Genomic DNA, 15,989 nt, shown 5'->3' with positions numbered 1-15,989 from the left:
GCTTCAGTGAATTAACAGAACCACCATCCACAAGACGACGCCGAAGAGATCAGATCTAGGATTCCCACGGCCAAAGCGACAGCAAACTGCACCACAGGACTACAGACATACGACTGAAGGAGTAGCAACTACACACTTGGAACAGCAAAACAGGCAAAAGCAGCCCAGATTAAGGAAAGGCTAGGTAAGGCTAACCGCTAGCAACTTAACTAACGAGCTAACAAGAAAAGACACATTCAAACGGATAAGCGAGCCTTTTTTCTTGTTCGGAAGAAGAAGAGAGGCGTCAAACATCATAACCAGCAGCCTAACTTGCCTGCTGACCACAGGGACGGACCCTTCTATGGAATGCCAGGAGGTGTGCTGATATGGAACTACTTTCTGTGAGTGCTAAGCGCAGGGATACTTCGTGACGTCATCGTTAGGGATGCGCCAGATAGGAAGTTCAGTCCAGTGAGCCTACAAGTGAAAGTTATCGGCGTAACGGTGTTCTGTTGTAACGTGAATAAAGTAGTGAACGTTAGTCGAGACTTTGTCTGGTTAACACTGACACACAACACCACATGGTGTCAGAAGTCCGGCGGACCGAGGCGGCCCAGTTTCCACCGCCTGAAAGTTTGGATTTTACTCGCCCTGACAACTGGCTAGAATGGCGCCAACGCTTCAGGGTAGCTACAAAGCCAAACACAGAAGGGGGGGGGGGGAGAAGTGGGGGGGGGTGTGAAAGTCGTCACGCTGCTCTACTCGCTGCTCTACTCGCCGGGAGAGAATCCCAACAGGTATTCAAGTCCCTTACCTTTGCATAAGGGGAAAGTCAGAGGGATTACGACACTGTATTGGCCAAACTTGATGACTACTTTGTACCAAGAGTTAATGCCATCCACGAGAGGGCTCGATTCCACCAGCGTGTTCAAAAGTCGGGAGAGCCTGCTGAGGAAGACGTACGTAGCCTGCATCAGTTAGCAGACATGTGCGGTTTTGCCGCTGCTAAAACTGGAACTACTCGTGACAGACTGGTAATGGGCATGGTGGATAAGGAACTGTCGGAGAAGTTGCAGTTAACATCTGACGTGACTCTTGATGAGGCAGTGGAGCTCGTAAAGCAGTCAGAGCAAATAAAGGGGCCCGTCCCAGAGCAAGCAGGGGCCAAAGCAGCGGTGCCGTTAAATCAGACCGCCTCAAAGCGCGCGCAGCATGCAGACACGTGGAAACGCGGCACCGGACGGAGAAATGGGGGCAGCGGAAAACAAGCGGCACAGCCACAGCACTGCAGTGGGAAAGCCACCAAATGCTACAGGTGCGGCAAAGCACATGCTAAAGGAGACAGGTGCCCTGCAAAGAATGCTGCATGTCGTAATTGCAGTAAAATTGGACATTTTGCTTTAGTTTGCCGCTCTTGTGCAGTGGACGAGGTCACTGAGCCTCATGAGGGAGGAGATGAGAGTCAGTTCTACTTCCTCGGAGAAGTCACAGAGGTGTACGACTCAAACAGTGTGTGGACAGTGAAGCTGCCACTACAAGGTATCACAGTTAACTTCAAAATAGACACAGGGGCAGATACAAGTGTCATATCAGAGAAAACCTACAACCTGATAGCAAATAGACCAAAACTGAGGAAGTCTGTGATAAAATTAGACAGCCCAGGTGGGTAAACTGAAATGCATAGGCCACTTTACAGCCACTACTGAGTGGAAGGGGCGACAGTTTAAGTTCAAACTGAATGTGATTAAAGGGCAGGACAGTCACATACTAGGCCGCAATGTAGCCGCTGCAATGGGCCTTGTAAAACGTAGAGAAGAAATCAAAAGCTCAGCACAGCCAAAAAGCTCCTGTTCAACAGCAATAGGCACACGGAAGATAAAACAGTCAAAATAACCTTGAAAGAAGATGCAGAACCATACAGCATAACCACAGCTAGGCGTGTGTCTTTGCCGATGCTTCCAAAAGTAAAAAGGGAGTTAGACAGCATGCTCGCTAGTGGTGTGATAACAGAAATCAAGGAACCTACGGAGTGGTGTGCCCCAATGGTACCAGTGCCTAAGAAAAACAAGGAGCGTATAAGAATCTGCGTGGACTTTAAAAAGTTGAACAAAGCAGTCAGGCGAGAAAAATACACACTGCCCACTGTAGACGATATTCTGCCCAAACTTGCTGGAGCTAAGGTATTTTCTCTGTTAGACGCAGCCAGTGGCTTCTGGCAGATACCACTACTCAGAGAGTGCCAAGCTCACAACTTTCATGAGACCCCTTTAGGAGATTTTATTTCAACAGACTCCCATTTGGCATTACGAGTGCCCCAGAAATATTCCAACAAGAAATGTCAGAGCTTCTGAGCTACTCAGATACCATAGAAAAAAAGCGTGAGGAGAGACTCCAGCGCACTCTGCTCATGCTAAAAAAAGCAGGGTTAAACCTCAACCACGACAAGTGTCTCCTACGCCAGCGAAGCTCATCTACCTGGGACATTGTATTGATGAGAATGGCGTCCGCCCTAACGAGACAAAGGTTCAGGCTATCACTCAGCTAGAACCGCCATGCAATGTGACTGAGCTGAGGGGATTCTTGGGCATGACTCACTACCCAGGCAGGTATCTCCCACACCTGTCGGAGGTCACCAGACCCCTCAACGACCTCCTGAAGAGTGACGTGATGTGGACTTGAGGGGGCAGCACAGGAGGGGGCCTTTACAAAGGTAAAACAACGAATTACTGAGTCGCCTGTGCTAACCTTTTATGACTTGACAAAGCCCACCATAGTCAGTGCCGATGCCAGTAGTTGTGGCTTAGGCGGGGTCTTTTTGCAGAAACATGATGGACTGTTAAAACCCATAGCCTACTATTCTAGAGCACTCACAGAGGCAGAAAAGCACTATGCACAAATAGAAAAAGAGCGCCTCGTGTCAGTTTGGGCATGTGAAAAATTTACAAGATGTCTGTACGGCCTTGATTCATTCACTTTACAAACTGACCACAAACGACTCGTTTCCTTGATAAACAGCAGAGACTTAGATTCAGTACCGATGAGGTGTCAGAGACTGTTAATGCGCGTGATGCATATAATCCTACTGCTGAATATGTCCCTGGAAAGCAGCTCATCATTGCAGATACGCTGTCACGACACCCTCACCCATATGCGGCGATGAAAGTCTCGGAGCTGACCAGCGAACTGGAAGCCTACGAGGAGGCTGTCTGGGAGGCATGGCCCATCACACCAACCAAGCTGGACATTGTCAAGCAGCAGACACTGCAGTTCGTGACAAAGGGATGGCCCAGATATTCAGCAGATGTGCCGCTCCAGGTAAAAGCTTATTATGTATCTAGACACCATCTTACAACTTCAAAAGGGCTGGTACTGTACGGCAACAGAATAGTGGTGCCTCAGAGCTTGAGAAAGGAAATGCTGCAGCGCATTCATGATGGTCACCAAGGGGTAGTGAAATGCCGTGAGAGAGCTAAGTGCAGTGTATGGTAGAGTCCTGCACGGGTCTGTTTTTTGAGACCCGCCCCCGCAACGTGCAATGCCGTAGCCGCCCTGCAACCCACACATATAAACCCTTACTTCCGTAACCCGACCCAACCCGTTGATACAAGACCCGCGACCCAACCCGACCCATGTAGGCCTAATAATAACCATGTAATCAATTAGTCACTAAACCTACATGTATTTAGGATCTGTTTTCAGTGTTTTTCAATAACGTTGACAATTCACGTATAATTCTGGTGCTTTAATTAAACACATATCACATCCGAGATAAACACTAAAATACTATTAGAGGAGAGCTATTGCGAGGTGTGCCATGCCGTGTCTCGCAGTGCTATGATGCAGGACGTGCTTGTGTAAGCTAAATATGCGCAGACAAAGTTTCCTGCCAGTGTGGCAACCCTCTCTTTGTCTCCCCTTTTGGGTGCTTTTAGGTCAGCGTTTCTTGTAAAGTAGTGGTTAGTTGTTGTTGCACCGGTGGGAACACTGGCAAGGCAGCTTTCAGTGTGCTTCTTCTATGACGACGTACCGAGTTTGCGGCTATCGTAAACCAACACTTTTCGGCACTTTTTACAAGCAGCGAACCCATTGACTTGGTTATTTTCCCCATCTCTGAGTGAGCCAAAAGCCCCCCAGACACTGGACTTCGCTCTTGGAGAAGAATTGTCGGCAATCTGATATTCTCCACTAGCTATTTTGGCCTTCAGCTCATCAGCCATTTCAATTTCGAGCGCGCTGCAGCAGCTTAAACGCTTCCGGGCTAACGACCGCCGACAGCCGGATATGATTGATGAGGTGAGAGGTTAAAAAATAAATACATAGTAAATACTATTTTTAAATGTTATTATCCCACACCCGCGACCCGCCCACACATTCATTTGTTTTACCCGAACCCGCAAATAAAAACAAGACAAAATATCACCCGCTAACGACATTTTTGCAGGTCACCCGCCGGGTACCCGACCCAATGCGGGACTCTAGTCGTATGGTGGCCTGGAATCAGCAACCATATTCAGGAAATGGTCAGCACATGCAGAGAATGTCAGACGTCTCAGCCTACACAGAGAAGAGAACCACTGATCACCACCCGACTCCCAAGCCGCCCATGGGAGAGGGTGGCAACTGATATTTGCGAACTAAACAAAGAAAACATCCTAGTTGTTCTGGACTATTTTTCGAGGTACATTGACATTGCCCACTTCAAAGACATGTCCAGTGACACTACCACAGAACTAATGAACGAACTAATTACTAATTACTGACAACGGGCCTCAGTTTTCTGGGAGAGGATTTGCTCAGTTTAACAAAAAGTATGATTTTAAGCACATCAGGGCAGCCCTCACTACCCCCAAGCTAACGGTGAGGCAGAGAGAGCTGTAAGGACTGCTAAGCAGATCCTAAAACAAGCAGACCCGTTCTTAGCAATAATGACTTACAGATCAACTCCCATACAAGCCACGGGCGCGACCCAAGCACAACTCGTGCTAGGACGACAGATCCTGACTACAGTCCCCACCCTGGAGGCCAATCCGCAGCCTGCATGGCCAGACCTTCGGCGAGTGAGGAGGACAGATGAGAGAGCCAAGGAGAACTAAAGACGAGACTACAACAACAAATATAGCACAAAGGCCCTCCCAGAACTACAACTGAGGGCCAGTGTTGCTGTGAAGCTGGATAACGAGCGAGCGCGGGTGGTCAAAGCCAGCTGTAGTCCGCATGAGTGCGACTCATCCCGCTCATACATCATCCAGACAGACAAAGGTGAGCTGCGGAGGAATCACCATCACCTTAAACCCATCCACCTTGCTCCTGGGACTCCTTCTAAAGAGAGGGAGGTGGTCACTGAGAGTGATGCTGGAGCATCCTCACCTCCACCAGTTGAGATTGAGAATCAACCTCCTGTCACACCCACCGTTGCTGCACCGAAAACTCCGGTGCGAGTGACACGCTGTGGCAGAACTGTAAAACCGCCGGACAAATATGGGGAGTACATTCTGAAACAGCATATAGCCTGCAGTTATGATAGTGACTGGTCGTTCACCCGGATCACTTTGGTTATTGTAAGACTTGGTTATTGTATGTTTTGTTCTATGGCAGAAGTTGAGAGACTGTTCCTGTGAGAGAACGATTAAAAAAAACTGATGTCAAACAACTGTTGAAATGTTGGGTCAATGTTTCATTGATGTTCAACTCTCTTTACAGGTTGTTTAAACATGTTAATATGGCAAGTCCTCCAGGGTTTGAGCAAAGCCCAATTTATACTCCAAATGTCGGCTAGCAGACAGATGACTCTCGACAATGTTGACGTCATGAGAGACACTTTTTGTGTCTCCCAGGGCTGTCGTGTACACGACACATTTTCTTATGTCGCAGACTAGCGCAGATTATGTCGCTTAGCTGTGATTGGACACAGCATCACAGGCAGACCCGATCAACCATCCCAGAGCCTGCAGGCATCACCAATCGATCCCAGCACAATAGAACAGCACCAAATCAAATGCAGCACTGTCGATGTGTGCAGACATAACATTACTGTCATTTGCATGTCTTATCAGACTCAAAGGAAGGGAGATATGTTGATATGGAACTACTTTCTGTGTGTGCTAAGCGCAGGGATACTTCGTGATGTCATCGTTAGTAATGCACCAGATAGGAAGTTCAGTCCAGTGAGCCTACAAGTGAAAGTTATCGATGTAATGGTGTTATGTTGTAACGTGAATGAGATAAGTGAACGTTAGTCGAGACTTCGTCTGGTTAATGCCGACACATAACACTACAGTAGCTAGCTAACAAAACAACATCAACATTAGCTACTGCTGACATTAGCCATCCCGCAGAGCTGACAGAACTGAACAGCCGTTTCCCAGCTGTTTACTTCTGTCAGTGTATTTTCAGCCAATCAGGACTGGCTGAAAATACACCAACCTTTTTTCAAAATAATTATTACATTTTAGAAAAAATGGCCACAGCAGCAGCAACAGCAGCACAGAGCAGTTCCCGTCCTCCAGACATACACACAGAAAATGGCGGACAACAGTTTAGGGTGAAGCTCCAGAAAGAAAACCCAGAGACTGTTCAGAGACCGCTACCAAAGCAAAGGCAAGATGGTCACAATTAATCTGCTCTTTTACAGACAACACAAATGCATGGCACGCAGCTTTCTGTAAACATTTTGAGTATGGCACCAAAAAAAGGGATCTGCAAAGGACTTGATCCCCCCCCCCCCTTTTTCTCCCCAATTGTATTCGGCCAATTACCACGTGATCTGAGCTGTCCCGGTCTCTGCTCCACCCCCTCTGCTGATCCGGGGTGGGCTGCAGACTACCACATGCCTCCTCCCATACATGTGGAGTAGCCAGCCGCTTCTTTTCATTTGACAGCGAGGAGTTTCACCAGGGCACGTGGGAGGATCACCCTATTCTCCCCAGTTCCTCCCCCCCCCTTCAACAGGTGCCGCGACCGACCAGAAGTGGCGCTAGTGCAGCAACCAGGACAGTACCTACATCCGGCTTCTCACCCGCAGACACGGCCAATTGTGTCTGTAGGGACGCCCGAGCAAGCCGTAGGTAACACGGGGATTTGAACAAGCAATCCCCGTGTTGGTAGGCAACGAAATAGACCGCCACGCTACCCAGACCCTCCCGGTCCTCCATTTTTGATGCCCTATCCAAGATACTTGAAAGACCAATACATCAAATTCCTCATACAGCCATGTTTGATATCCAATCTGAGGATGATCATCTCCCTAGGGCACAATCAAATTGCATTGCCTATGTCACTCTTTTAGCCATAAGACTAATTTTACTTAATTGGAAGCAGGCAGCCCCTCCCTCCTTTAAACACTGGGTCAGAGATACGACATTTCGCCGCTCTGGTGGCCGAGCGGAATAACCCGCCACTCTTGCAGCCCGCTCGTCACGTGGCTGGGAGGTTCGTATCCCAGACTCGCCATAACCGGTCACGGCCAGAGCGTCCACGGGGTAAGGCCTTCATTAGGCCACCCTTACCCGAGGGATAGTGGGTGTAGATCGGTGTAGTGTTTCGGTGTAGTGTTCGGGGACTCATCGTTGTCCAGCGACCCCTCTGGCCCATCCGGGCGCCTGCAACCAAGCAACCGAAAGCGTTCTCCCTCCGCCTCCTTCGCGGCCTGAAGGTGACGCAATCCACGCGAGGAGGCTTCAGCGTGTAAACTAGCGAGAGCAGCCGACACGAGTTGGAAGGAAGCTGGTGTTACGACTATCTCCTTCCTGTGGACACGTGAGCCGGGGAGTTATTCCACAAGAGTTCCGGCCATATGCCATTGGGTTAATCGGGTGGGATAAGGGGGGAAACTAGAAATACATTTATTAAATTAAAAAGAGATACTACATTTCAATTTTTGAAGGTAGAAAAGATGAGATTCGCTATACGAGGATGTAAGGATAATTTTAGCAGTGTATGGCAACCTTTCACTACATGTTTGGGTTTGGCTAGCTGGCTATTTAGCTATATTGTTCTATATATACTGCCATACATACACCATATATATAACTATAGCTATTTAGCTATATTGTTATACATATATATATGGTGCCTTTTGTTGAAACAAGTGCTCCTCAATGTCGCTTTTCGTGAACCGACCAATCACAGCCTGGATGGGGCGGGACATAAAAAAAGGTTGATGTGCTACAGCAAACTTTCAAAATGTTGAACTCATAGACCCTTGTACAGCCGACATCAAAAATAGTGTGCACATTTAGGCAACGGAAATGAGTTTCCTCCGTAGGGTGTCTGAGCTCAGCCTTAGAGATAGGGTGAAGAGCTCGGACATCCGGAGGGAGCTCGGAGTAGAGCCGCTGCTCCTTCACGTCAAAAGGAGCCAGTTGAGATGATTCGGCCATCTGATCAGGATGCCTCCTGGGCGCCTTCCTTTGGAGGTTTACCTGGCATGGCCAACTGGGAGGAGACCCCGGGGTAGACCCAGAACTTGCTGGAGGGACTACATGTCCAATCTGCCCTGGAAACACCTTGGGATCCCCCAGGAGGAGCTGGAGGGCGTTGTTGGGGAGAGGGATGTCTGGAGTGCCCTACTTAGCTTGCTGCCACCGCGACCCGACCCCGGAGAAGTGGCTGAAGATGAATGAAGGGGCGAAGAAGAAAACCATGCCTGGAGAGATGGCATAAGATGAGACTTTTACTGGGGCAGAGAGTGCCTACAGGATTCGTGTCCATAATCAAATTCTGGATTCAGTTATAGATACAATCCATTGGCAACTTCTGAGTAATGGCACTTTGTATGCCGACATGGCTCTTATGGACCCTAAAAACTTTAGTCAGCTAACATCCAGTGCCAGTGGCCTTCCACAGACAGCCCTTCAAGAACGAAGCAAGTGTTTGATCAAATTTGATAGCAGAGCAACGGTGACCAATTTACAGAGGGAGCTCATGAGTCTGGCAGAACGGTGGACTAGGTTAAAACAATCGGGATTTAAAGAATACACAACCAGGACTGCCCTGTGATTGCCTGGCTGCCTGTCCAGGGTGTCTCCCCGCCCAATGACTGCTGGAATAGGCTCCAGCATCCCCACGACCCTGAGAGCAGGATAAGCAGTTCAAATAATGGATGGACAACCAGGACTATGGAGGATCATGGACCTGAAGAAAGTGAAGACGAGGTGGAGATGGTGAATAAGAGCTGCTCATCTTGCCAGGACTGTCCATTGTGTTGCTACCGTATTCTTAGTCAGCACAACCTATTGACCGATGCATACCACATCCTGGGCCTTGCTTACAAGTTCCTACTTACCTGTCAGTAACCAGGTAGCTCCTACTTACCCGTCAGGAACCCAAGAAAAAGCAACACGTTTCACTTGTTCTATTTTACATCTGTTTTACTAAAGTTATTGTTATATTGTTCAGTAATCTTGTTAACATAAAGTGTGGCATGGTTTGTGTGGATGGTGGTGTATCACGGGGGGGTTGGTGGGCCAGTCCGAGTCAAAAAGTCCAGGGCCATTTTTCGTTCCCAGTCCGCCCGTGTGTGTGGGTGTGTGTATACACACACACACCCCATACACCCACACACACATATAATTCTTTATTTCATTATCTATTTCGTTCCATTAATATTATTTTTCACATTTTTAATTTGATTCCTTAACATTGTCTTTCATAATCTTAATTGTGCTTTATCAACACATGTCAAATGTCATGCCAATAAAGCCTACTGAAATCTGAAAAAACTCGAAACTGAGAGAGAGCAAGATGGAGAGACGGAGAGGCAGAGAGAGAGAGAGAGAGAGAGAGAGAGAGAGAGAGAGAGAGAGAGGGAGAGAGAGAAGGAACAGAGGAAACAATCAAAATAAAGTGTATGAGTTCGACAATGAGACAGTCAGACAGAGAGTTAAACAGAGAGACAGACAGACAGAGAGTTAAACAGAGAGACAGACAGAAAGAGGGTTAAACAGAGAGACAGACAGAAAGAGAGAGAGAAACAGACAGTTAAACAGAGAGACAGACAGACAGAGAGTTAAACAGAGAGACAGACAGACAGAGGGTTAAACAGAGAGACAGACAGAAAGAGAGAGAGAAACAGACAGTTAAACAGAAAGAGAGAGAAACAGACAGGTACCTCTCCATGTTCCAGAGGAACTAGTCTGGAGTAGTAGGAGGTGCAGATGACCTCATCATCTCTCTTGTAGGTGGGGGGGCCGAGGCGGGGGGTGATGTTATACCGCGTCAGACACTCGGTGTCACTGATGGCGTAGTATTGCCAGGGGTCAAAGTTCACTCCATCCAGAGAATGCTCCAGGATCCAGTTCCCTGAAAAACAGAATGTTGTCCATGTTACCATGACGATGTCTTAGAAGACATTATTCAGTATTTACAGCGACATGGAGGCCACAAACCAACCCGGGCCTGCTTGCATAAAGGTATGTTAGGGCGCTTTCACACTTAGCTCATTTGGAGTGGCTGAAACAAACCCTGGAGCTTTCACCAACCAAGATGGATTTGTTTGGGCATAGCAATCGCACTCAGCTACTGACCAAAACCAGTGGGTCAAGGCTGCCAAGAGGGGGTGGTCTAGAGGAGGTGGTCTCGCTGCAGTTCAAGTTCATTTGCAGTAGAAATCAATCAACCCAACGAAGTTGAACTCGTTGTATGCGCCCTGGCCCATCGGTGCTCGCCATCTCCTACAGTGTCTCAATGCAGCAAATAGCACAGTCCATACACATTGCTGGGCTTCTCCAGCAAATGGAGTATTCTGTTCGTACACTGAAAACTAGTAAACACACTACAAAATAGCAGTAACAACAAGACACAAATCCATAAATGCTCCATTTTCGATAATGTTACTCATGTGTATGTTCGGGGTTCTTCAAAAATGTTGCTGGACTGTCAAACTTCTGACCAATGAGAGAACAGTTTGCTTGCTTATGGAGGTTTTTCTTTTTTTATCAGCTTGGTCTGCTTTAAACATGTTGCCGTGTGAACACAAACGAATCCGGGGGCACTTGGAACATTTGCATCAAATCGGTCATGAACTACAGGTGTGAAAACGCCCTTAGGATAGTCTATACTGGTCTACAGTCTATAGACCAGTCTTAGGTTTGCTCTTAGACTAGTCTAATGTGAGCTAGATAGTAGCACAATCATAAAGACTGACTAATTTTATGGCTAAAACGTTAAGCACCATACCGCAAGGCTAGCTGTGAACTAAGATCTGTTTCCATGGTAATAATCAACGATACCTGCAGATGACTGACAAAAGAGTTAATCGTGGCTGATAATTTGAGGTTTGCTGCCAATATTATGGAGACTGCAGTCACACCTAGGAAAGCCATCCATCCATCCATCATCCAAACTGCCTATCCTGCTCTCAGGGTCGCAGGGATGCTGGAGCCTACCCCAGCAGTCATTGGGTGGCAGGCGAGGAGACATCCTGGACAGGCTGCCAGGCCGTCCCACAGGGCCGACATACACACACACACACACACACACACACACACACACACACACACACACACACACACACACACACACACCTAAGGACAATTTACTATGGCCGATTCACCTGACCTACACGTCTTTGGACTGTGGGAGGAAACCGGAGCACCCGGAGGAAACCCACACAGACACAGGGAGAACACGGAAACTCCACACAGAGGACGACCTGGGATGACCCCTAAGGTTGGACTACTCCGGGGCTCGAACCCAGGACCTTCTTGCTGTGAGGTGACCTAGGAAATATGCTAGATATACTATATACTGAAATTAATATATAAATACTGTTCTCACAACAAAAAACATGGCTGTTGGCAATGTATTTTGGATTGAGAAGGGCCTTAATTGATTAATACATACGGAATTAGTCCTACTTGGTAGGAATTTAGATTGATCGAGAGTCCTGTGCCAACATGACCATGCCATGACCATGACCAACTCCACGTCGAGGCTTCAGGGTCATGTGGACACCACAACAGCTGTGATTGGTTTGTCTGGCCACTTACCCGCTATGTGTTTCCAATGTTAAGCGAACATCCCGTCCTCCTACTTCATCATGTTTGGTGGTCTCATCACTGAAAATCAAGACTCCTTTCTCAAGAAACTAAACTGTATTGAGAAATGGGTCAACAAGAACACTGACGCCATCCGCTCTCTATCTGCTTCTGTTTACGTTGGGAAGGAGCAGGTGAGGGGGCTTACTACTAACATGGCAGAGCTGGAGCAGAGGGTCCAATCTCTAACGACAGAGAACAATATGCTACGAGACTGGATAAATGAGACCGATGCCTACAAGAGAAGATGGAACTTGAGGATAGCTGGTGTCCCGGAACGAGAAAGCGAAAACGTTAAGATTGACTGTGATTGATCTACTGTCCAGATTCTCATCGGGAATCAAGGATTCCCTCCAAAACTCTGTGGATGTGGCACATCGAATTGGGCCCAAGAAGGATAAGAGCAACAGAAGTGGTACTAACATGCATCCACACCGCATTATTGTACACTTTCTGTCTCACACACACCATGACCGTGTCTGGGCAGATGCTAAACACTCAGAAGTTTTGAAGCAAAAGAAAATCAAGATCACCGAGGACTTAACACAACATGTAAAAGATGCAACAGCCAAGGTGTGGCCACTTGTGGAACAAGCGAGAAAAGAAGGGCAGTTGGCTGGCTACAGTGGCCCATTCGCTATCATTGTTGGAAGAAGGGTCTCTGCACAAGATGTCACCACATCGCCAGATGGGTCAGTAACTGCCTTATCCGATGTCAAGGTGTCTTCTTCATATATTCTCTCCATCGAGGTTTCTGGGTGATTTCTTTTATTAAGTTAATCATAAATGGAAGTTTACTTTATCTTAAAGGAGATTATGTTTAGTTGCAGTGGTTATTGTTAGTTTGTGACAATATGAAAGCTCAATGGACTCAAGAACATTGCGTTTTTCTACAATGTTTAGACAGTATGCCTGGGGCTGTTTTAGAAGGGTCAGGTACGTTTTCTATTTCATCTTATATATATATCATCAACAGGGGGCATTAGTCTCATTTCTATATAGAATTTGTCTCCTTGCCTGCACCCCGCTTCTTACAAGATGACTTATTTTCTTTCCTAATGAAACTGTTTGTCTACAGTCCCTATTTTTTATCCATTGATTGAAGACTGATTGAATGATTTCCTCTATATTTAGGCTAAGCCATTGATAGATACTTTACTTTCCATGTTCTGTTTTTTAGTGCTTGCGCTTCTGTTGCGACGAGATGCCTGATGCTCTTCTGCTGTGCGGCTGCTGCTGATGTCTCCGCCGAGAGGGAGTCGAGACTTGCTGATCTCCTCCACCTCCTCAGGCAGGCAGTCCTGCGTCTTTTTCAGGCGGCGTTTCCACGTTAGCGTCATATAAATGAAAGCGATTGTTTTCAGGTTGGTTTTCCAGTGTAGAGGGAAATGCAGCCGATGTTTCACGCTCTTTTTCAATTCAGCAGCTTCAGCGGTGGGGTCGGAATCGCAAATGAACTTGGTTGAATAGCAAGCTAATTTGCAGCTGTATTGTTGTGCTGACGGAACAGCGTCAACGCTTTTAGTATAGTCCCAATTTATTATTTGATAAGTGTGGGGGCCTAAGATTTCTATTATCTTGTAATTAAGTGTAATAAATTGCTGTTCAAGCTCGCCAGTTTTCACAAACAAGCTCTTAAAGCTTGGATGATTGCTTTCAAGCATAATTTTTCTCCACATTCATGCATAATATGGAACAATCAGCATGTATTTTCTAAAACAAGTCCAGATATATAAAAGAATGGATGGATAAGAGTATAGTCTTTGTTTTAGATGTACTCACTGGGAGAGGCAACCTCTATGGGTTTGAAGATTTTGTTCAGATGAAGGATATGGATATTTATCAAAAAGAATATAAGAATGTAATAAAAAGTATATCACCAAAGTTACCACTTCTCATCAAATGTGCCCTTTGAGTGGAGAAATTCCCAAGCTCTTAATTGGTGGGAAAAATCTATCAGATCCTACGTCTAATAATCACCATATCAGAAAAAATACTGACCTCATCAACTCTTTTATGGAAACTAAGTTTTCCAGAAATCTTAGCAGAGAAAGTTTGGTCACACCCTAATAAATTCCTCATTCCAAATAAAATAAAAGAAGTTCACATGAAGGTATTACATAGATACTACCCTTGCAATAAATTATTGCATAGACTTAAAGAAGACATTTCTCCAGTATACTCTTTCTGCAAAACAAATTGAATCTATTTTACATTTATTCTACGAATGTACTTACTCTCAAGAGTTCTTGGTTTGAAGTTGCAATGTTGATTTTTCTAAGCTTTAACAAATTGACACCAGTTTTAGAAGACATGGTCTTGTTTCTGAACTGTAATACAGACTCACGATCCACTAACAATGCTCTCAAGTTTATCTGTCTTGTCAGCAAATATCACATACACGGGCGTAAGTTTCAGTTATTGGGGGGGACACATTTAGCGGCAGGTCAGGGGGTCCTCCCCCTGGACATTTTGAGCATCACACATTTAATTTCCTGCATTCTGGTGAATTTGTATGCACCAATTTGCTCTTTTTCTACATCAATTTATTGTGGAAATGTCTTATTTATGTAAAAGAAAAACTACTTTCAGATAGACTAGCAGCCTATAGTGACACAAAAAGGAAAATAATGAAGTAGACTGTCATTATGTATTTCAAATACAAAAAGCACCGGATATCTCCTGTTACTTTCCTCTTGCTCATGTTGACTCTGTGAATGAAAGTTGTAGATGCATTTGAACTAATACAATACCCTTGGCACAAATTGGTTTGTAGATGTACCTATTATGTTATCTCATGTGCCCAAAATTATCAGTTCAAGTTCATTTAAGCTAACATAAACGTCTAGGGGCTACTGTTTGCAAGCGCTAGCTAGTTCGCGAGGGGGTCTGAACTGATAACCCCAAACACAAGTTAGGCTATAGTTCATCCGGAAATACGTAAGAGAATCTACCTCAGAAAGCCCAAAGGTAAGAAAGGGTGGTGTACTGGGCCAGACAAGCAAGCTGGCTAGCTACGTTACTTACACTTGCTTACACCATCATTCATGCTCCGGTCTCCTGGTTGTCAGGAGCAACTGCAAGACAGCAACGAGGTCGGCAAGCCCAGGGGCAAGGTTAACATGGTGTGGTCCAAGCATAGGGGTGTAGGACATCGTTGGAAAACAAGTAGGAATGACATTTTAAGTAGTTCGACTGTCTGTGTTGTTATTTTACCTTTTTGGCGAGTTAACATTATCATTCATGATGTATTTTTTGGGAAGGACAAATTCACCTCTTCTAAATATTGAGGGGGACACGTCCCCCCTGACCCCCCATAAGTTACGCCTGTACATGAGGCTAAAGTGCTTCAGATCACGCCTAGTATCCATCCGGCTGTTTTGTGTTGAACTACAACATCTCTTTGACTCTGTTTCTAAGATAACAACAAACAACAAATAATAGGGAAAATTCTTGGAAATAGGAATACACAAATTGCATTTTATATAAGCGGTCTGGGTAATGGAATGAAATATGTGTGTGTGTGTGTGTGTGTGTGTGTGTGTGTATGTATGTATGTATGTATGTATGTATATATATATACATACATACACACACACACACACAAACATATATATATACATATATATATAAGCTTGCCTCGTAAATTTTGATGTTGACAGTATTCTTTTTTCTTTCTTTTAATATATTTGATGTTGATGTCTTATGTATATGTGACCTTCTGTATAATTCCTGACTATACCGCCAGGTGGAGCTTCATGTTATAACATGCTGTTGCACAGTAATACTGGGGCTTGCCGAAAGTACTCGAAGAAGAAGAAAAGCATTGGAAAAGAACGTGAATAAACCTACGAATGCTACAGCCGTCCTCATTTGTATTCTTACCACAATTGGCGACGAGGATGTTGACTTTGAACCTGAGCCAACCTGCACCGTTTCTACAAAATGTCGGAGATCCTGCTGTTCCGTTCA

General features: G+C 45.8%; 1 protein-coding gene across 1 annotated transcript in view; it reads right to left on the bottom strand.

Annotated features, from left to right (window-relative positions):
* The window catches only part of lama1 (laminin, alpha 1), a 208,739-nt gene that overhangs the window by 172,768 nt on the left and 19,982 nt on the right, over window positions 1-15,989 (bottom strand). Inside the window, 2 exon segments of the mRNA XM_056299265.1 lie at window positions 313-390; window positions 10,091-10,281. Of these exon segments, the coding sequence (XP_056155240.1) occupies window positions 313-390; window positions 10,091-10,281 (269 nt within the window).

The sequence above is a fragment of the Lampris incognitus genome, chromosome 19, assembly GCF_029633865.1.
Source record: "Lampris incognitus isolate fLamInc1 chromosome 19, fLamInc1.hap2, whole genome shotgun sequence".
Taxonomy (NCBI): domain Eukaryota; kingdom Metazoa; phylum Chordata; class Actinopteri; order Lampriformes; family Lampridae; genus Lampris; species Lampris incognitus.
The sequence above is the reverse complement of the archived record's forward strand: the minus strand, read 5'-3'. Positions and strand labels throughout refer to the sequence as shown.